Here is a 20,741-nt window from a genome sequence, read left to right on the forward strand (position 1 = left end):
AAGCATATGTAATCAATCATATCAAGTAATTCTCCATTGATTTCATCTACCAAGGCGGCCATTCAAGTCTATGCCAGCCGCCATTTTTCTAATCAAATTTGAAATATTGCAAGAAATTAGGATCTCACCAATATGTTGGTGACAAAATCATCCATAAGACTGAGTAAGACGGTAAGCGTACTCCATCTGTGAAGCTGCCAAAGCCCTCGGTAAGCATTAAGTAATGCATTTGGCCAATCATATGTGGGAATGCTGTCAGTCCCGGGCCGAACCTTTTTAAATGAGGCTGGGAGGCTGGGACTGATAACAAGATTAATAATATGACAGTTTTTCCAATCTACTATACTCTGTTGACTGCCTGCCTACGCAATTCAGAGAATGACAACGGAGACAGCCAGCTTACTCAGAGCCATAGACACTTGTACATCCTGCAGCGGGATCATGCGGTGGAAATTCGAGCTCAGCATAACAAAAGGATGGACTGAAAGAAGAGCTATACCACTACAATACATATTACAATTTGATTCCGATATACAAATTCCATGAGATATACGCGGAATTTGGATTGTATGCTTATATCTGAATGGTGAGCTGTGATGTTTAGGTACCAGCCTGTGATATATATATTTGAGGTTAACCCTTCCACAAGTCATCAGTGCCAGCGAGGACTGAGGACAACAGACACGTCCGCATTAAAAGCATAGTCAAGTTTGATGTTATATGCAGATGCCAACCCCTGATAGACAACGAGATAGATAGCAGTATATCTTATCTAGCACATGTTGCTGCTATCAGATAGATGAAATGCTACACAGTATTATTATCTATCGTGCGGGGTAAGCCTACATCAGTTGTAACTAGAAATACGGAGTTGCAACACCACAAAAAGACAACATCTTCGTACAACCCAGGAAAACAACCACTATGTCTGATATCCCGCATGTATCAAACTGGGTCAACGGCACCCATACACCCGCAGCCCCCGAACGCATCGTCGTGCTCAACCCCGCAACCGAAACCCCGATCGCAACCATCGACGCAACACCCCAAGGAACCGTCCAAGCCATCATCGCAACATCATGGGAAACATTCCACAACGGACCCTGGTCCCGCGCCGACGCCTCCGAGCGCTTCACCGTCCTGTCCAAGGCAGCTACCCTTCTGCGCGCGCGCATCCCCGAATTCGTGGAACTCGAAACGAGACAGACCGGCCGACCGATCCGCGAGATGCGCGCCCAGCTCGCCCGCGTACCGGAATGGCTGGAGTACTTCGCCTCGCTGGCTCGCGTCCACGAAGGCCGTGTGACGCCCTTCAAGGGTCCCGTCGTGAACACCCTCACCCGGCTCCCGCTGGGCGTGGTGGCGCAGATAACACCCTACAACCACCCTCTTCTGATCGCGACGAAGAAAATATCCGCTGCGCTGGCGGGCGGGAACGTGGTTATTGTCAAGCCATCGGAGCTGGCGCCGTTATCGGTGTTGAGGCTTGGGGCGTTGTTTCAGGAGGCGGGCTTGCCCAACGGTGTGTTGCAGATCGCCAGCGGGTACGGCTATGAGACGGGCAAATTTCTGTGTGAGAGTCCGCGACTTGCGAAGATTGATTTGACGGGTGGGCTGGCGACGTACAAGGCTATTGCGCCTGTTGCAGCGGCGAACATGATCCCCATCACGGCGGAGCTTGGGGGAAAGGCGCCGGTGTGTTTATTTCCGAGCCTCGACGTGGAGCTGGCGGTTAAGGCGGCGTTGTTTGCGAGTTTTATTGCCAGTGGGCAGACGTGTGTAACTGGGAGTAGACTCCTAGTGCATGCTGTTCTTTACGATCGGTTTAAAGAGTTGTTGGAGAGAAGGGTGAGAGCCTTGCGGGTGGGAGACCCGATGGACGAGCGCACGCAGATTGGCTCCGTCATCTCTCGCGCAGCTGTCGAGAGATGCTCTGCTTTTGTGGCGAGGGCAGTACAGGAGGGAGGCCATGTGCTCTCTGGCGGCAAGCCGACAAACTCAAATGGAAAAGGCTTCTTCTTTGAGCCGACCATCATCGAGACACATGCCGATTCGGATCTCGCTTCCAATGAGGTCTTCGGACCGGTTATTGCGCTCGTGAAGTGCGAATCCGAGGACGAGATCATCCGCATTGCCAACAGCACATCCTATGCCCTGGGAGCATCGGTCTGGACCAACGATTTCAGCCAGGCCCATCGCGTTGCTGCAAAGATTGAAGCGGGCATTGTTTGGGTAAATGGACACCACCTGAATGATCCATCTTCATCTTGGGGTGGGTTTAAGGAAAGTGGCATGGGAAAGGAGAATGGCATCGAGGCTTATGAGAGCTACACGAAGGTCAAAAGTACAGTGATCAACTATGGGGTGCAGCCTGTATGGTTTGATGACGAGCCCGCCAACGCGAGGTATGGCTAACTTCCACCGGTGGCCCTGGACTGTCACCGTTGGGGTAACTCTTTGCACCCAGTCACTCTAACATAGGAGTAAAGTAAATGAGATGCCATACTACAAGAGCAGTAAAGTCTCCGACTGACAGTAGAATGTATCATTCGGCCCCGAGGCCGGCATTACCCGATTCGGTAAATAGTGCGTTGGACGATGGCGGTCACTCTGTATCTCCGAGCGGATGGCGGATTTAAGTATACGGCTTTTGTTCTTTTGGTAAATCAACGAGATATAGCATCAGATGCAATCAAAAATCGATGGCATTTATATACGTACAAGATGCTACTTCCATACCTCAGCCGGACTGGGATTCAGTCGACGGCTTGGGCTTCATCTGCAACATCTCCGGATATTCCAAGTCTAAGGATTCGTCCAAGACAATATGAGCAGCGATATAAAGACAGCGGCGGACAGCTCTCAGGCTGAAAAGAATGAGCATCCCAAGCCAGCATTTCCCGAAGGAGGGTTCAAGGCTTGGATGACAGTGCTAGCTTGTTGGTGTGTCATGTTCAACACGTTCGGATATATGAACGCTTTTGGGTAGGTCTTGTCTTCTGAAAGCTTCCATTATGCTAACGCCATGTGCGCAACAGTGTTTACGAAGCATACTACAAGAATACTCTCCTCAAAAATGAAAGCAACTCCAACATCGCATGGATTGGATCATTGCAAGCCTATTTCATGTACTCCAGCGGACTCCTGTCTGGTCCCCTCATGGATCGATATGGACCAAGAGTAAGGGCAGCAACCTTCGGAACAGACAATTACTAATCCTCATAGGTCATACTGGTCCCCTGCTCGATTATCTTCGTGGTTTCGGTCATGCTAACCAGTCTCTGCAAAGAATACTACCAGTTCATCTTGGCTCAAGGCGTTCTTGGAGGTGTCTTCAACGGCCTGACGTATACCCCAGCTCTGACGGCAGTGAACCAGCACTTCTTCAAACGCAGACCTCTTGCCTTAGGGATCGCTTCCAGTGGCTCTTCCCTCGCCGGCATTATCATCCCAATCTCGCTAAATCGCATGCTCAACAAAACGTCGCTCGGCTTTGGCTGGTCCGTTCGGATCCTCGGATTCATCATGCTCGCACTCAGCGTCGTCGCCTGCCTTACCATTACATCTAATGCTCCCAAGCGACGCACCGGAGCACCATTCGTTCTCGAAGCATGGAGGAAGCCCGAGTACACTATTCAAATCATCGGTCTATTCCTAGTTACCTGGGCTCTCTTCGTACCGATGTTTTACATCCCAAGCTACGCACAATCCATCGGTATCAGCGTCAGTTTGTCCAATTACCTTATCGCTATTCTAAACGCAGGCTCCCTCGTCGGTCGGATCCTCGGTGGCGCGCTCGCCAACCGCCTGGGTCGGTTCAATACCCTTGCCAGCGCATCCGCTGCGTGCGGCATCCTGATCCTATGCTGGCTGCGTATCGAGTCTCATGGCGGGATGATCATGTTCTCAGTGCTGTTCGGTTTCTCCTCGGGGATTGTGATCGGTCTGTTTACGGCTACTATTGCCATGACGGCGCCGAAGCCCAATGTGATCGGATCGTATATTGGGATGGCGCTTGGTGTGCTGGGTCTGGCCAGTTTGACGGGGACTCCGATCACGGGGGCTATGATCAGCACCTATGGGACTTACGACGGGGCTATCATTTTTGCGGGTGTGTCTGCTGTTTTAGGTGCTGGGATCATCTTTGTCGCTCGGGTGGTATATGCGGGCTGGAGAATCGTTGCCTGAGGGAACGTCTTTGACTTGCGTTGATTGTTGAGGATGTAGGTAGAGTATAGGGAATAAATTGCCCGCAAAATCTCGTGCTTATAATAAAGAGACATAAGACAAATTCCAGACTTGTGACATGTACACTTGATTGAAAGGCCCTGGAATCACTGTTCCATAGTATATAACATACCTTATTGCGCACAACCGTAAAATCATACGATGTCATACGTTGCACTAGTTTTTGTCTAGGGGAGGGGTAACCTGCGGGGTGGCTGGAAGCCTGAAAGCATAAGCATAGCTGCCTCTGGCTCTAAGCACTTTCCTATTCCTATCAATATGGAGAAAGAGACCTCAACATTGAAAGCATAGCAGATTCACTAACGTCCCTGTATTAGAGGTTTTCTTATTCCAACTTAATCCCAACTATCTACCCACTCTTTCCCCGCCCTCACAAGATGACACAAAATCAGGCTGCCTGGATTATGCATTCTACTGCGCATCCGTTTAGTATCCAGGATGCCCCATATCCCACGCCAGGACCCGGGGAAGTCGTGATTAAAAATGCTGCGGTGGCTATAGTGCGATCAAATCACCAATCTCATGAATTTTAATAATTAGCTAATTTTTGTTTCGGGTAGAATCCCTCTGACTGGAAAATCCAGTATGATTGAACTTTATACCCCTCATGCAGCGTACGAGTTAACCTAATTATTCTCACAGGACATATGGTGCTCCCTGGCTGGGAAAGTGGCCATTCATTCTGGGCACAGATGTCGCTGGAGTGGTGGTCGATGTAGGCCCTAGTGTGACCCGCTTCACCAAAGGCCAGCGGGTCGTCGCGTAAGTACTGTGGCTGATTATATAAATATAGCAAGACCTGCTTATTGCTGTTGTAGGTATTGCCACAATCTAGGGTCAAATGATGCTGCCAACTCGGGATTCCAGTTGTACACATTGGTGAAGGAAGTCACTGCAGCAGGAATCCCAGATTCTATTAGCTTTGAAGAAGCCGCTGTGCTACCGCAGGCTATCACGACTGCCGCGGCAGGCCTGTTTCTCGAAGAAAGCCTCAACCTTCCCTTACCCTCTGCTACTGGTGTGAAGCCCACAGGGAAATCGATTCTCATATGGGGTGGCGCGTCTTCGGTTGGCGCAACAACGATTCAACTCGCAGACGCAGCAGGTCTAACAGTGATCACGACTGCATCAGCTCACAACCATGTGTTGGTAAAGTCGCTAGGCGCAAATGCTGTTTTCGACTATAAGTCTCCTACTGTCGTCGAGGATGTTGCCAGTGCGCTCGCCAGTACTGACTTTGTTGGTGTCGTCGACGCTATTTCCGAAACTGCAAGTTTTGAGATGGTGCGTGCAATTCTGGACCAGTTGAAAGCAGATGTCAGGACTATAAGTGTTCTGCCATATGATAAACCGACGGGACGGTTTGCTCCAATATTTAGTAAGGCCCCTTTTGCTCATCGTCACTACATATAACTAACGTCTTGCCCTCATTTAGTCAGTTCCAATTTCCTAACCTATGACTCCAACAAACATGTCGCCGACGGTATTTGGAAAGACTTCGTCTCAGAAGCTCTGGAAAACGGACGCCTTAAACCAAAGCCAGACCCTGAGGTTGTTGGGAAAGGACTAGAAGAAATCCAGCATGCTGTTGACACCCTAAAGAAAGGCGTCTCAGCTAAAAAGATCGTTGTCACTCTGTGATAATCAAGATGCTCGTGAAGCTTTTGATCTTGGGCATTAGCAATATGGAGACAACTATCTGTAGTGGGAGTTCATAAAGCTTGCAGTCTATAGTAAATATGCTATAGCCTGGGTGTATAAATGTTTGGCACCAGTTTTACAACCAGCTGTACCAAATAGGTACATTGCTGCAGGTGCCAATCACTGCCTTCCAACAGGAAGTTCCTCCTGTGTAAATACCTCTGCCTCAGGCTACAAAATCACCGGCCTGGATGCCTTGAGGACCAGGCTGAATCGGCCCGGCGAAACATCGGACCGAGACCGGGGCGTCAACAATCATGGCAAATTCCTGCCATCAACGACCAGATCAACCCATCGCTCTCATCCCACTGAATCAGATTTCAAGTCATCCTGTCAACCAGAATCTGCACTATTATTCCTACAACCCTAGATATGGTTGTCTCAAACACCTTCCTGGCTCAGTGGTTGGAAGGCGGACGTTATCCCAATATCACGTAAGCCAGATCTCGCTCTCACCTCGGGGATCGCGCTGGGTTTCTCCGATTTGGTCAATGATTGTGTTTAGACTTTGGCTAACATTTTTTGATTAGTGAACAATCTCCACTGCTCCTTACCACTGATTGGTGACAACCTGAGGACCCGAGTTTTAGCATATTCAGGCAGCAGCCACTTCCAAATTCCAATCCGTGCTGATGGACGGACACGCACAAGAGCGACACAAGTGATCAGGAGTCAAAACCTTAACTCCTTTGATGACAATTCGCAGATGGCTTAATAATCATGGATGGACTTGATTCGTTGCGTTCTCGGATGATCTGGCCACTATTTGGAGCTTTACTTCGCCCCAGGTGGAACGTGGGATTCTTACTCCGTAACAACGGGCCATCCATTGGAACCTCCGTCTTCCAGCGATACATCAATCATAAACCGTTCTCACCCTTCGCTCACAGATAGCTTTTGGCCACGACGTGCAGCTTCGATTCAGTGATCACATTTGGCCTTGGTCGTTCTCGGTTTCGGTCTAGGCTCTGTGTCTCCGCCGCCAGTCATGTCGTCAACTGAATCGGACCCCGCTCTCTCAACGGCTTCTGACGATCATCACTCCGGAAAGGACGACGGGTCATGGAAGAAAATCATGGCCAATTCACAACCATCAAAGGCCAGGGAACGGTCTTCTAAGAAGAGAGGTCGCCCTCAAAAGGTGCAGGATGCTCAGACACCTGCGGAGGTGAGTCATAGTTATCGCTTTCTTACTCGGAGAACATCTGCTCAAAGCAGTATCAGAGACGCCGGGCTCAGGTCCGTCTAGCACAGCGTGCCTACCGTTCCCGTCAAGAAGCCACTATGTCGCAGCTGAAGAATCGAATCGCTGAAATGGAATCAGTGATCGAGACGATGACGGAAGCCTTTCTTGCTTTTAGCGATAGGCTAATGCAATCGGGCGTATTAAATGCATCTCCTGATATTGCTCAGTCCCTTAAAGAGGTGACCACCAAATATGTCACACTTTCAGGTCAGATGACCGAAACAGACGGAGATTACGCTACGCCGCAAGATAAAGCATTGTCACAAATCACTGCGTCAGAACAGTTATCCTTCCACTCGGCAGATGAGACAAGCCAGTCATCAGACTCCGCGGTCGCTGTCAAAACAGGCCCCGGAATTGGTGATCTCGGCGGCGCAGAACCCGTCGGCGCACTGATACCGATCGAGATACCGGACATGGTTAATGGCCCCCTTTTTCCTATCACAACGCCGACAGATATCAGAGTCCCATCTCCTCACCTTATCAACATACGCACACCCATGTCGCATCTATACGGTCCGGATAGCCCCTTCTTCGCCCAGCGGTTGCACCTGGCCGCCTATAAGCTCGCACACCAATACCTCAAGAATCCAGCTGTTCCCGACTCCGCGTTACTTCGGAACTTCGGTTTCCTGATGCATAGATGGAGTCGACGCCAACTTATCGCATACCTGAACGCGTTTCTGAAATCTTCCGAGGGATTTGAAGTTTCCAAGAAATTCAATATTCCCTTGCTGAACCTGGGCGGTGCCGGGTTGCATTACCCACGGAAGCATTCACCCCTCAGCGATCCCAATCTTTATTGGCTTCCCTCGGCTGAAGACATTTCGATGATGTATGCAAATGGGTTGAGTATTCAAGATCTTGAAGAGCCCTGGTTTGACCCGGGAGACGTGGAGGGATTCCTTGAGGAGCAGGGCATAATTCTTTCCAATCGGAATATGTTTCCGGAAAACTTACAGAGCCATCGTCAGGAGGTGGTTGCCAGATCATGGCAATCAGGACTTTTGGATGACCAAGCGATGTTCTCGCGGGGTCCCATATTGGCTGTCGATGAAGACCAAATGATCAACTGTAAGCCGCGTTGGACTGTGTACGAGTATGACATTGAGCGCTAATTTTCTTCGGCAGGGTTGTCCCACCGCGGCATTTGCCTAGGCCGTTCGCCTGGGTTCCGCAAACGTGACGTGGAGAGGTTCATATCGCAACATGCTTGGCCAGTCGGCGTGCCTCAAATGCCTATTCAGGCCATCGCAGTAGTCTAATGCTATTCCCGACAGCGCACTACGTTTTTACATAATTCGGAGAAGCCGATCGCCGTTCATCACGCTCGTGACCATCGGCTCCAGCGATGTCTACTTCATATCCAGCACGCTCTCCGCTTCTGCTGTGTCAAGTGGCAAGGATTGACCTGGCTTCTCCAGCTTGATCTTGGCTCCGCCACAGCAACATATGCACCGCGATAATCTTGCCTCCTGTATTGCCCCTCATGACAGTCCCGGAGAGGAGTCTATTGCTGTCGCCAATCTCTTCGGCGGTCGTTTATAAATGATTTCATCCAAATCTGAAGCCGACAGAAGAGAAACAAGCAAGAAATTGGTCTTCTCGTCTTCCAGAACTTCGCCAGTTTGGTGTCATTGGCGAGTTCAATGCATAGCAGAGGTCGAGTGAAAGGACATAGCCACCTGACCCTGTGATGTTGGCGTTTGTGTGAACTGTGGGGTCGCAGGTGTTGCTCTCAGGGGTATGCCATCGGAACGGATGTGAGTTACCTCTGATTACCTCGCCGGCTGACGCGCCCTCGATGGGCGGCGAGGGAGGAGCTATTCACCACCAATCCGATCATTTGAATATGGCCTCTTCTTTCGGAGAGCGGTGGTGCCCCGCACAGTCGGAAGGAAATAATGCTTTTCTCTTCCAGGTGGAATAGGCGAGGCAACTTGAAAGACATAATTGACTCTATCGAGCATCCCTGGAAATGCTGTCTCGTGTAATACCTGGGAAGACGGCGAATTTGGCCATGTCTTCATATTTCGAGAAACAGTTTGTGGAATTCCAGGGTCTATTCTTCCTTGCATTTGCTCTTTCGAAGCCCCGTGGCCCAATCCCAGGCCTTCAGGGGAGACGGCGCTGGCTATAAATTGGGTGGCGCCGGCGAACAAAGACGAGACCGGACGGCATTTTGACACTATATGATTTGTGCTCACTGGGTCGTCATGAGATGCAGTCGGGTTTTTATATCTGGCGGGAGGGGTTCCTCTCGTCAAAGGAGGAGGCCGAAGGCACTAAGTACCTTGGCTCAATGCGAGTGCGATGTTTAGTGATCAGTTCGGTGGGGACGGTCAAGTGGCTGACCAGACTTTTCCGTATCACTGATTAGTGATACCGTGTCCGAGCACAACTACACCATGTCGAGGACGGGATGATTAGTATTCACTGATGCAGCGTGTCATGACCCCGCTCGATCTGATTGTCTGTGTACCACAGGATCTGTTCTACCCGGTAATGGACTATAGTAGTTGTAGTAGTAGTATCCACCGAATACAGTGGCTCTTTTCTATGCTGTCTGAGTTCCCTGGGTGGCACAAACTGGTTATCTGTCATGATGGTACAACTCTTCCAGTAACGGACTATATAATGGTACTCATTCTCGACAATCATCGACAATCATCAAACTATACCCACCCATCCCGCTCGTAAACAACAACCATCCCACAAATAATCAAAATGCCTCGCTGGCTCATCCAACACAGTCCCAACACCCTCACCGCCGAGGAGAAATCCCACCTCGCCCAACAAATCACCCAGGTCTACGTCGGCGTCGGCCTCCCGGCATTCTACGTCCAAGTGCACTTCATCGAGCAACCCGCCGGCACATCCTTCATCGGCGGCGAGCAGCACCCCAACTTCGTGGCGCTGACCATCCACCATCTGGCGCGAACAATGACCACGGACGAGCAGCGGCAGAGATTCCTGAATCGCATTGATGCGATCTTGACGCCCATGTTCGAGCCCAAGGGGATCGACTGGGAGTATTATGTGACGGAGGCACCGAGGGATCTGTGGAAGATCAATGGGCTTGTGCCGCCTGCTACTGGGTCGGAGGAGGAGAAGGTCTGGGCTAGGGAAAATAGGGCTGTGAGGCTATAAATGACTGTATGACTATGGATTGAGAGTTGTACATAATTTGTACATGAGTTGAAGATGACTTGTTCTCAGGAGGGACGAGTGCAAGATGCTACGTATTGTTTGATATGAATGATGAAGGGTCAGCTTCTGCTATCGAGCTCGAAGACCAGATAACTGTTTTGATCTTCTTTTCCGCTCGCATGTACGCTGTCTATTAAGGGGAAAAAAAGGGCATGTGCTTCGATGTACATTTTAGAACCATATGCAAGGAATTCCAGCGGCAACTACGTCTCATTCTCTCGGACTAACGAGTCCATCCCTGCGCCCAATGCAGCAAACAAGCACTGTAGGGTCAAAAGTCCTCACCTATGACTGCGGACTGTGATTCTGCGGGAAGGCCATGCGGCCAGTTTCACGTAGGCTATCGAAAACCTCGTCGACGACGTTTCAGCCCTGCTGTCTGGCGGGATATCGCTTAGAAATTTTCCTTAGGCGACATTCCCAGCTGTCCTTTATTGGTATGGACATGCATTCGCCTACGGGAATGTCGACAAACTCAGTGTTGCAAATCAGGCTAATATACAACCACAGAAGGCATTACCAGCTCCATCTCCAATCCTTGGCAACCCCGACGCGTATCGCTATCACCCAAGGCGGAAAGGGAAGTCCACTTTGCCTACATGTAATGTAGGGACCCCCATGCAAACTGCGGTGAGCATGTGGAGGAACAAGTGGGACCCAGATGCAGAATCTGGGTTTGATAACCCAGATTTCTACCACGAATCTGACCCTGAGTGGGATGACCGCCTCATGCAAGAGTTCGACAATACCGTTATGACTCAACCAGTCCCACAGACAGACGCATACACGCCACAGCTGCAGGGGATATCTAATGCGACTGTAACAAGTACGGTGCCACCTTCCAATAAGGCAACACCTCTGCACATTGTTGAATGCGACGCACCTGAAGCGAAGTTTTACCACGTAGATCCGGCCATGCCCGTTATCCAATCCAACGCAAAACCAGGAACAGATATCCCAGACCTGAACTTCTGTAGCTGGAACTACGCAACAACACAGGCATGCCTTGCGCAGTCGGACTCAGCTGTATCAATTTACTTCGATACAGGCTGCATTATGACCATCATCGACGAGCAGTTCTTCTTGTGTTACGTCCCCACTGGGAAGATACTGGGCTGTCCAACAACACGTATCTCGGAATGACAGGCCTTCTGCCGAATTACATACCATATTGGTTGGGCAAAGCCCTGCCGCTGCAAGATCGGAAAACGTACCTCACCGACCTTGGCCTTGCCGGAGACAAGCCCTGAAAAAAAGGTACTTTGGGAAAAGCATCATTAAAGAGCCTACTATCCATGAGAAGGAAGCATTTGCTGTTATCCGAAGCCACTTCAAAACTCCATTACTACTTATCCATCACAGCCCTAACCCAGTTTGCCCTCGCGCTACCGACTAGCCCCAGAATTTCCCAACTCGACGGGGTTCGAAGCTCTCCTGCATAGTGTCTGTTAATTTCCTTCTCTTGCCATTTCCAAGACGTGAAGGTTGTACACTTGCGGGGTCATCTCTGGGTTGATCGGTCTGGCGAGGCGTCAGCAGTGCGAACATGAAAGACCCTTCGGACCTAAGGGCATACCAAGGGCAACCCGAACGTTTCGGGCCAGAAGGCCGCCTTTCGGTCATTGATGAGAGCCGCCAAGTATAAGAAGCACTGTCGAACAGATGGCTTGGTGGTGCTGGCGACTTGGTTGTGAGGGATTGGTTCTGAGACCCGGAAGCCCATCGAGCTTGACCGCATCAAGAACCACGTTCTCTCGTACGTGGAATAAAAGCCGAATCGGCATCGATGGTCATCCATATACCGGGCTAGTTGGCCTGGATCCGGTCAGCAACTCTGGGTACGGTCGGTTGCCCATGAAGTGGTTTTGGAGACAAACCCAGCTTCTGCGCCAAGTAGTCCTTGTCACTCTGGCCCTTTGCTGGACGGAACGTCCAGTACGTCTTTAATTCACCAACCAGACAAATGACATAATCGCTGGCACCCACTAGTACCAGGTCGGGCTGCCTCTTGCGCTGCTCCATCGCTTCCGATCTATCAGTTGAACGGCTATCGACTTGCAGTCCGACCTGGTAGTCGGCCATAAGGAGATCGAGTCCAAGCCCGTCGAAGATTGGTCCCAGGGTGTTTCCCACATTCTGGACGTAACGTCCTTGTAGACCGTTTTCGTTTCCGGTTACGTGGGATTCTGCGGGGACTCGAGGTGTAAAGCCCTCGGGAGGCTCCCCCAAATCCTTTACTCTCTCTAACACGTTGCGAGGAGAATCTAACCACTGTGAGACCTGGTCCTCTCGGAGCGTATATTTGGACTCGCTCGGCCGAGTGGTATGCCGGTTAGGAAACACACGCAAGGTTGGCAGAGGCGACCAGAGGATTTGTTTCTGGCCAGTGGTGATTGGTAGTTGGGGCATGCTGAATATCTGTAGAAGTAGGTTGATGTAAAGGATAGTATGTTTGGATGTAGCCAACAGAAGGTCTATTTAAGTCTATGGGAAGTGAATGCTCTTCATCAGCCTCTAATGCTGATTCTTCCAGACAATATGGGTGAATCCCATCCATCTCCGTAGCTTAGATCAAAATGAAACAAAGGCTGCGAGCAGGAGAATCATTCTGGCATGGCGTTGGTTTGATCTTCTGGCAGGCCGCATGGTATCAATGAATTCTGCAGAGAGGCCATTTCAAAACATCCCTCTCATTCTACTGTTTCTTGACCGCTGTTTTCTGTCAGTGTGATATCTAAGTCAGCACGACTTGTCCCTAAGGTGCAGCATGTAGTATGGCAAACTGAATTAATTTCATTCTGAGCTGCATGGGATCCTACCTAGGTTTTGGGATTTCACATGACTGTTCCGTACCCTGATTGGGCAATGTGTCACTATTCCCTTAGGTGTACCTTTAAGGAAAGACAAACATGACGTATGTCTTATACTTACACTCTTTATTCACTGTTTGCCTTGCTGCACCTTTAGTTTTTCAGAAATTTCCCAAAAGTAATGAAGGTCTCAGAGCCTCTGTTCTTTCGCTCTCCTCTCTACATATCTTGTCTTAAACATTCTGTCTTGAACATCTTGTCCTAAATATCCTGTCTTAAACACCTCTTCTCAAACATCTTCTCCTAAACATCTTCTCCTGAACATCTTCTCTGGAGATCTTCTCTGAAATCCGCTCTGACATCTTCGCTTGAGTATATTCTCTTGAACATCCTCTCTTGAGCTGCTCCTCTCTGGGACGTCCTCTCTTGGAATCTTCTCTGGAGTATCTCCTCTCCGAGTATCCTCTCTTTTCTATCCCATCATTATCCATTATCCATTAAGGTCTATTATCCCCATCATGACTGACTGGGAGTTCGACCTCACTAACCGGGTTCGGACCATCCTTGGAAGACCCATCCAGATTGAGGAACAACTGGCAGAGGTTCCCGATCCGAGATTTGCTGAAATGCAGGTTCTTACACTGGCACGGTATATGGATGATAACCAGGAAATCATGCTAAAGATCCGCTATGAGTGAGTTGGCACACCCTGACCGAGCCGTTTCTCCTACTGACACTACATGTTTTCTTTCAGACTGCGGCCTGAGAGCTTCGGTATCAGGGACCAGGCATACTTGCAGACAATGCGTGAGCGGGCTGACGATGACTACCTCGAAGAGGTGAAGCTGGTCGAAGACGTGGCAGAGATTGGCCACGGACCTGCATACCTCGCCCATGTCACTCAGCGGGCTGGAGATATGTTCCTTTATCCTGACGGTACCGTGAACTTTATCATCATGACGCGGGTGTCTGGTGAGAATGTGGCTCGTATCTTCCTCACTCTCTCAAACGAACAACTTGAAAGCATTAGAAAGCAGCTTGCCTTCATACTCGAGTAAGTATATCACTCTCCTGCCGGAGCAGAAAGCCACGTTCTGACCAGTCCAGGCACATGCGCCAGAGAATGTTCGTTCTGGCTCATCAGAGTCCACATTTCCTCCGATACGACAGGTTGACAGACAGACTGTAAGCTCTATCTATCCTTTTTGCTTATCATGCCCATATATTGATAAACTCAGGTACATTGTTGATTTCAGCTACATGAGCTTCACGAACCCCAACGCTCCCGCTTCAAACCCGATTACCGTCGATCACATGTACGTCCTCGGATTCGATATCTGGCACCGTGGTGAATTTGAGCCTGGAAGGTGAGGAGGTCCCACCGGTACAGACAGAGGGTTTGACAGCAATGCGCCCTCCCTCAGGTCTGGTAACACAGGAGGATCTGGCTCATCCAAGCGGCCCCAGCAGGGCATGTATCAGGACACGAGCGGGGAGAACAGACCTCCACTACCGCGCTGAGCTGTAGGGGTCGACATATTGGTCATTCGCTGCTGTGTTGAATGACTTATGCACGCAAAAGCAGCAGAAACTATCAGCGGGGGGAATGAGCCAACTGGCTCAGGTGGGCGTCACTAGACGTGTATAGCTGTACAACGCAAAGGATTTGCTACCAATACCCGGTTTTCTGTATTCGATTCTTAGACTGTCCATGCAGCCGCCTTTTTTTTGTTGTTCCCTCTTCGTCTGCAAATACAACTCTGCTTCACATCTTCCATCTCTCTGCAGCATCCTGCTCACTTGGTTTTGTCAGCAAGTTTTCTAGTACTGTATGGAATAGCTCCTCTCAACTTATGACCTTTATACCGTCCACATTATGAAAGTCCTCACTTTGGATTACCTCAGGAGGCAAACAAGCTAGAACATTCTCAATCTGTTGGGGCTTGAGACCGCGCGTATTGAGGGCCTCGTAGTCACTGCAAAGGGTACGCAGTACCCCGTCCTTGCCGAGGTGGGTGACTAAAATGCCTGGATACCCAACCGGCATACAGACTCAACTCTTGCATAACCCATATCGCCGTTCGCCCGCTCTGCTTCAACAGTCTTGAGTATCCGTATATTCATTTGATAATTCGGCTAAAGGTTGCAAATGTTCCAAATTTGCGCTTAAGGGATTGCCAAAAAGCCAAAGCCTTGGCTTCGGTGTTCCATTGATGTTGGGGATTTCTGTTCTAAGTCATGTTTGTCTTTCTTTAAAGGATAGCCGTGACAATATAGTAATAACTTCTTAACCAACCAAGCAAGTAACAGTCATGTGAATTTCCCAAACCTAAGATCTCACTCGGTTAAGAATGAAAATAGTTTAATTTGCCGCCATATTACTAGCCTAGGGCAATTATTCACAGTTCCTAAGCTACAGAGAGGGATAGTATTCACACCAGCAGGACTCGGTCTCATCTCTAACTATTCTAGATAAATCAACAGTACAGGCTCGCAAAGAGCATTCACTTGCCGCAGACATAAATGGGCCTTCTGTTGACCACATGCAAGCAATGATCTTCTGTAATTTACCTCCTTACATCCAACACCTTCTGCTGGTATTCAGAATTATACCTCTGCTGCTCCACATTATCAGAAATCCAAAGACCTCATACAACGTCTTCATCATGACCCAGTTCACCTGACCAGCGAATAGAAGCACATTCTGTGGTCTCTCTGCCACCTTGTGTATCCTCCCAAACCGTCACACCACTCATCTAAGCGACTCCAAATACACTACGATTTGATCAAATCTCACAGTGGTTGGAGTTCCCTCATGGCTAGTAATGAGGGAAAGCTCAATGACCTTCCGGGTATCAGTGCCCGTTTGGCACCACCAAACCGCAACCAGCACAATGCCATCAATTCGGCAGGGAAGTGTTTCCTTTTTCTTCCGGCCGTAGTTAAAGACCCTAAAGCGGTGTTTCGGCCGGAAATCTACGGGTTGCGTCTGGTATGCTTTATTGGTTCAAGGGCTCTTTAATATTGACCATGCTGACGTCTCGCCAGGCAAACCAGCCCAGGGGTGGCCCTACGAGATTGCAACCTGCACGCCGGAGAAAAGGCGTAAAAAGAACCATAATCGACAGCGAGAAGGGGTGTTTTAACCCTGGCCTAGTTGGGCAATTCTGGAGATAGTCGGTTAGACAAGTGCAAACTGCCCATAGAGGAGGAACGTCTTTCTACACTCAGGTCATAGGCTCAGGTCATAGGGTCAGTTCAAACGGCCAGCTTTTCTGTCCCTGCAGTGCCTGCTTACTGCATTAGGAGGCATGGATGGACTCGCTAGTCCGGCGGATACATACGTCGTCGCCACTGAACTTTCCTTGTTATGACTACGGAATGTACATGGAAGCACATGCCATTTGTTTCCATTAATGATCACCTTACATGCGAACATAAAACCATGAAAAAGACCGCTGTCTAGTGAGTTACACAAATGAATGACAAGATTCTCCATCTGGACTCATTCACATATCCAAGGCACATCTTAGCCAACATCCTTATAAATATCCTTCGCCGGTTTGTGCAAATAGTCTGCCGTAATTCTCAGCCTTAGCCTTGACAATATCTGCAGCGCGCAACAGTGTACAGGGTACTCATCAAGTGACTGCAAACCTGAAACTGGAAAACTGAACCGTCGACAACACGGACGTTCGCAGTACCGTAGACCATGAGATTAGTATCCACGACACCTCCCATATCCCGGGGCATCATCGCTGCGGTACCGACAAGACAGAAGTTGACGCGCGCTAGAAAATAAGTTAGCATGTGCATTGTACATAGTTCATAGCAGGAAAGGAGGACTTACTTGCAGAGTTGATCCAGGAAGCCCACCAAGCGTCAGTGGCGTCCGAGGGAAGAGTGGTGTATCCCGGTGTCGATTCGCCAGTGGTGTGTTCGCTCATGCGAGCAGTGTCGAAGATCTTACAGATGAATTTGCCCGAGCCGATCTGCTGCTGCATGTCCCATCCCAGCATCTGTAGTTGAGGTTAATGGTGGGCTACTGCAGGGGGTCGGTAGAGGCAATATGGACGTTACCACGCGCAAAGGGGAGCTGGCGCGGTATTCGGTGAAGAAGTTGGTCTCCTTGGAGGTAACACCTCAGCGATAGGGGCAGGGTTCTCGAAAACACTGTCGTATTGGATTTTGAAGAGGGCGAGTAAGTTGGCAGCGCTCATTGTGCTGTTGCTCGCGGCGGAGACCTTGGCTGCGTAGTTGGCAAGATTGTTCTTGACGTCGTTGGCGACATTGGTCGTATTGCTGCCGAAGATGTCAGAGACGGTTGGGTTACCGAGATAGGTTCCCTGGCCGGTGTAGAAAGCATTGCTGGTGTAGATGAACTGGGTGTTAATCTGGTCTTGAAAAGTCTCGCCGACTGTGGTCAGGTTGACGACGAGAGGGATGCTATGTTGAGCAAGGATGTCTGGGTTACTAACACCGGACCGCTCCGATACGGGACAGGTAGGATTCGAATACCTTCCCGACGACGTTGAGGCAGCTGTAAAGAAGACGGCCGACGTCGAGTCTCTTCTCAAAGGATAGATGTTGGCTCATTGCTAACCTTCTTGAGCGTTGGTGACTATGCTATTCCGTTGAGCTCCTATTGTCCGCCAAACCGAAGTATTCGATGCTATCCCCATGGAGAGGGACTTCGCTGCCTTTCGACGAGAATGCTAAAACCATCGGGGCAACAATTCGGAAGAGATAACCAATATGAGCGTCAGTTCAACGCTATCCGGAATATCATGAAGGGAACCATTCTGGCATCTGCACGGTGCAAGTCGTCTCCACCAATGAGGAAGAGTTGAGGGCTTTGCAATCTTGCGAAAGGGCACCACTCCATCAGTCATGTCATGTCATCGAAGCTATCATCAAGAGTAACAAATACGTTTCTAATATTGACAGCATAATGTACCCGATAGATATGTTCGGGATGCGCAATGTAGCCGAACAGAGGCTTGTAGATTACTATAGCAAGGCTGCGGAGTTTCGGGATTAAGCACCTAAAGTCCGTCCTCCGCCGTCTCCAATTCTCTTCGACTAAATCCATCTTTTACTTGATCTTCTTCCTTTAATCATTATATCAGCCTCATTCCTCTGAAATCCAACCATTAGATTTCCAACCGACCATCTTCAGCGCCGTGGTGATACACACGAAATGGAGGACCCCAAAGAGCGGAGAAAAATGCAGAACCGCCTCAATCAGCGTGCCAGCCGTAAGTGACACGAAAAATGGTATTCAAAAAGGCAAGATAACTCACAAATTCTACTATAGGAAGAAGGAAAGCTCTATTATCATCAAACGGATCTGGGTCATCGACTCGAAAGTGGACGGTTTATATCGCCCCGTCGCAGGAAACAGCGACGTCCCTAAGACCAAACCAAAATCCCACCAAGGGAGAAAACGACGCAGCTACAGTTCATTTCTGCTACCTTAGCTTAGAAACTCGCCGGATCATTTTGAATCTATTACACGACCGCGTCAACAGAGGCATCATCACCCACGCACTCTCCTCCGAATTACTCCTCCCTGTCACGCAGTGGAACATCATCTGCGCTATGTACACCAACGCCACTACAATAGGCCTGACTATGGCACTCCTAGCAGAAGATATTATCTCACCATTTAATATCTGTGGACCGGTAACAGCAAACCTACCGCCCAGTTTACAGCCCACGTGCCTGCAGAGATCCATCGCCCATCACCCCTGGATGGACCTATGTGCCGTTTCCTCAGTTCGGGACGCCCTTCTGCGCAATCTGCCTCTCTACTCGGAGGATGAACTTTGCGATGATCTCTTCGGCGGGTGCAGTGACAGTGCCCAGCCAACCGGGCTTTTGATCTGGGGTGAAGCGTGGGATCCATCTGGGTATGAGATATCTGAGAAGATGTTTCGGAAATGGGAGTGGCTATGGAGGGAATGTCCCGAGGTGATTCGGTCTACAAATTACTGGAGATTGCAGCGGGGAGAGGAGATGCTTGTAATATCTGATTGAACTTTCTCAAAGAGACTGACGTCTTCATCCTATGAAGTACATCTTTCCCACGCAGCGCAACACATATCCTCAAACAGCAAATGGCTCGTGAAGCATCTGCTCACTAAGTTTCCACAGCTTCGCCCGATTATCGTGATTCAGAATGTGGCTATTCAACTCGTCATCGGCCACGGCATTGTTATGAAGGAAGGCCCCGTTATGTCCTAGCGACGTAAGTACTCAATAAGGAAATACAAGGGACAGCCCGCGCACCTTGGATTGTAGGGTCAATCATTCCCGTGATAATAGTCGCGGCTCCTTCAGACTTTGTGGTCCATGGGGGCATTTCAATCGGCCTACCATCAAGATCGACCAGGCCTATTTGATAGTGTCAATGTTATTCGGGTACCCGGATGCCCCACGGGCGGAAAACCTACCACCAGAAGCCATGATCCCCGCAACCATTTCTTGAAATTCTGGCGAAAAATAACGTTGCAGGCCAGACCGGACAGCTATTGACGGGTCAGGTCCAGGTACTGGCCTCCTATGGATGAGGGAACTTCACATACCACCAGGATCAATGCTAAAGACGCGAATTCCCTGATCTCCCAATTTCTTCGCCAGCGACTTCACAAACATGACGCGGGCAGCGTTGGATTGGCTATATGCCACCAGAGGATTATAGGTTTTGCCTTCCTGTCAGACATTATTAGATCAGCACCATAAAGGGTAGTGCGGAGGGACATACACCAAACCCGACATCCTCAAAATCAACCTTCCCACTCCTGGCTGCACTACTCGCAACAATAATGATCGACGATCCAGCCCCGGCAGCCCTCAGCTTTGGAAGAAGCAACTTAACCAACAAGAAATTGGCCAGGTAGTTCACCCCGAATTGCGTCTCGAACCCATCCTTGGTAGTTCCATACGGAGGAACCATGACACCTGCAACACAAGCGAGATGGTCGATCTTTGGAATGTCGTGCAGGGTATCAACCGCTTTTCTAATACTGCTCATATCTCCCAGATCCATTTTGAGGAATCTGGTATTGACATTGGGGGCTATAGATTTGATTTTCTCGACGATCGGGGTGACTCTTTCCTCGGCTCGAGCGCTGAGGATGAGGAGATGGGGGCCTGCAGCGCTTAGTTGGATGGCGAGTTCGCCGGCAATGGAGTCGCCGGATACGCCGGTTATCAGAACTGAGGATTGTTAGAAGATTATATTGATAGGTACAAGAGGGACCGCATACTTGTCTTGCCAACTAGGGAGCTACCATATCGGTGAATGATCGTCTCCGAGGGCAGGATCTGCTGGGACGCCATGGTTTTTCTTGAAAAATGGTAGTTGATAATTGAAACGTATTGAGTAAATGTAAGTTGAGAGAAGATTGCAAAACCAGAGCAAGTTTCTGCTGCTTTATATCTTCCAGCGACCCTGACCTGATGCATCTTGTTCTCAAAGTATGAAAAGGCTGCTATGACAGATGCGGTTAGTTTGATGTCAG

The 20,741-nt window shown here is 49.6% G+C and overlaps 9 protein-coding genes across 9 annotated transcripts; 6 read left to right on the forward strand and 3 right to left on the reverse strand.

Annotated features, from left to right (window-relative positions):
• Nucleotides 1–924: 924 nt before the first annotated feature.
• ALT_2317 (aldehyde dehydrogenase) lies at nt 925–2,415 on the forward strand (the record flags this gene model as incomplete). Its single annotated transcript, XM_033559674.2, has 1 exon — nt 925–2,415. One exon carries the CDS (start codon nt 925–927, stop codon nt 2,413–2,415), a length of 1,491 nt encoding a protein of 496 aa, XP_033415565.2.
• Nucleotides 2,416–2,827: 412 nt separating this feature from the next.
• Nucleotides 2,828–5,889, forward strand: ALT_2318 (zinc-binding alcohol dehydrogenase domain-containing protein cipB; the record flags this gene model as incomplete). Its single annotated transcript, XM_089599309.1, has 7 exons — nt 2,828–2,985; nt 3,039–3,180; nt 3,226–4,158; nt 4,809–4,831; nt 4,891–5,010; nt 5,067–5,626; nt 5,684–5,889. 7 exons carry the CDS (start codon nt 2,828–2,830, stop codon nt 5,887–5,889), a joined length of 2,142 nt encoding a protein of 713 aa, XP_089456455.1.
• Nucleotides 5,890–6,937: 1,048 nt separating this feature from the next.
• Nucleotides 6,938–8,460, forward strand: ALT_2319 (bZIP transcription factor; the record flags this gene model as incomplete). The annotated part of the gene is made up of 3 exons (XM_089599310.1): nt 6,938–7,117; nt 7,168–8,269; nt 8,327–8,460. The coding sequence occupies 3 exons, from the start codon at nt 6,938–6,940 to the stop codon at nt 8,458–8,460; spliced, it is 1,416 nt and encodes a 471-aa protein (XP_089456456.1).
• A 1,462-nt stretch (nt 8,461–9,922) lies between these two features.
• On the forward strand, nt 9,923–11,548 carry ALT_2320 (tautomerase family protein; the record flags this gene model as incomplete). Its single annotated transcript, XM_089599311.1, has 2 exons — nt 9,923–10,309; nt 10,916–11,548. 2 exons carry the CDS (start codon nt 9,923–9,925, stop codon nt 11,546–11,548), a joined length of 1,020 nt encoding a protein of 339 aa, XP_089456457.1.
• Nucleotides 11,549–11,797: 249 nt separating this feature from the next.
• ALT_2321 (uncharacterized protein) lies at nt 11,798–12,814 on the reverse strand (the record flags this gene model as incomplete). Its single annotated transcript, XM_033559679.2, has 3 exons — nt 11,798–11,926; nt 11,982–12,220; nt 12,283–12,814. 3 exons carry the CDS (start codon nt 12,812–12,814, stop codon nt 11,798–11,800), a joined length of 900 nt encoding a protein of 299 aa, XP_033415570.2.
• Nucleotides 12,815–13,733: 919 nt separating this feature from the next.
• Nucleotides 13,734–14,736, forward strand: ALT_2322 (uncharacterized protein; the record flags this gene model as incomplete). Its single annotated transcript, XM_033559680.2, has 5 exons — nt 13,734–13,909; nt 13,970–14,269; nt 14,323–14,400; nt 14,454–14,582; nt 14,640–14,736. 5 exons carry the CDS (start codon nt 13,734–13,736, stop codon nt 14,734–14,736), a joined length of 780 nt encoding a protein of 259 aa, XP_033415571.2.
• Nucleotides 14,737–16,809: 2,073 nt separating this feature from the next.
• On the reverse strand, nt 16,810–17,897 carry ALT_2323 (uncharacterized protein; the record flags this gene model as incomplete). Its single annotated transcript, XM_033559681.2, has 4 exons — nt 16,810–17,006; nt 17,066–17,234; nt 17,358–17,755; nt 17,819–17,897. The coding sequence occupies 4 exons, from the start codon at nt 17,895–17,897 to the stop codon at nt 16,810–16,812; spliced, it is 843 nt and encodes a 280-aa protein (XP_033415572.2).
• Nucleotides 17,898–18,415: 518 nt separating this feature from the next.
• On the forward strand, nt 18,416–19,254 carry ALT_2324 (bZIP transcription factor; the record flags this gene model as incomplete). Its single annotated transcript, XM_033559682.2, has 2 exons — nt 18,416–18,473; nt 18,533–19,254. The coding sequence occupies 2 exons, from the start codon at nt 18,416–18,418 to the stop codon at nt 19,252–19,254; spliced, it is 780 nt and encodes a 259-aa protein (XP_033415573.2).
• A 69-nt stretch (nt 19,255–19,323) lies between these two features.
• ALT_2325 (retinol dehydrogenase 13) lies at nt 19,324–20,559 on the reverse strand (the record flags this gene model as incomplete). Its single annotated transcript, XM_033559683.2, has 6 exons — nt 19,324–19,457; nt 19,507–19,611; nt 19,671–19,745; nt 19,803–19,929; nt 19,982–20,436; nt 20,487–20,559. The coding sequence occupies 6 exons, from the start codon at nt 20,557–20,559 to the stop codon at nt 19,324–19,326; spliced, it is 969 nt and encodes a 322-aa protein (XP_033415574.2).
• Nucleotides 20,560–20,741: the final 182 nt, after the last annotated feature.

Source organism: Aspergillus lentulus (genome assembly GCF_001445615.1).
Source record: "Aspergillus lentulus DNA, contig: Alt04, strain: IFM 54703, whole genome shotgun sequence".
In the NCBI taxonomy this organism is placed as follows: domain Eukaryota; kingdom Fungi; phylum Ascomycota; class Eurotiomycetes; order Eurotiales; family Aspergillaceae; genus Aspergillus; species Aspergillus lentulus.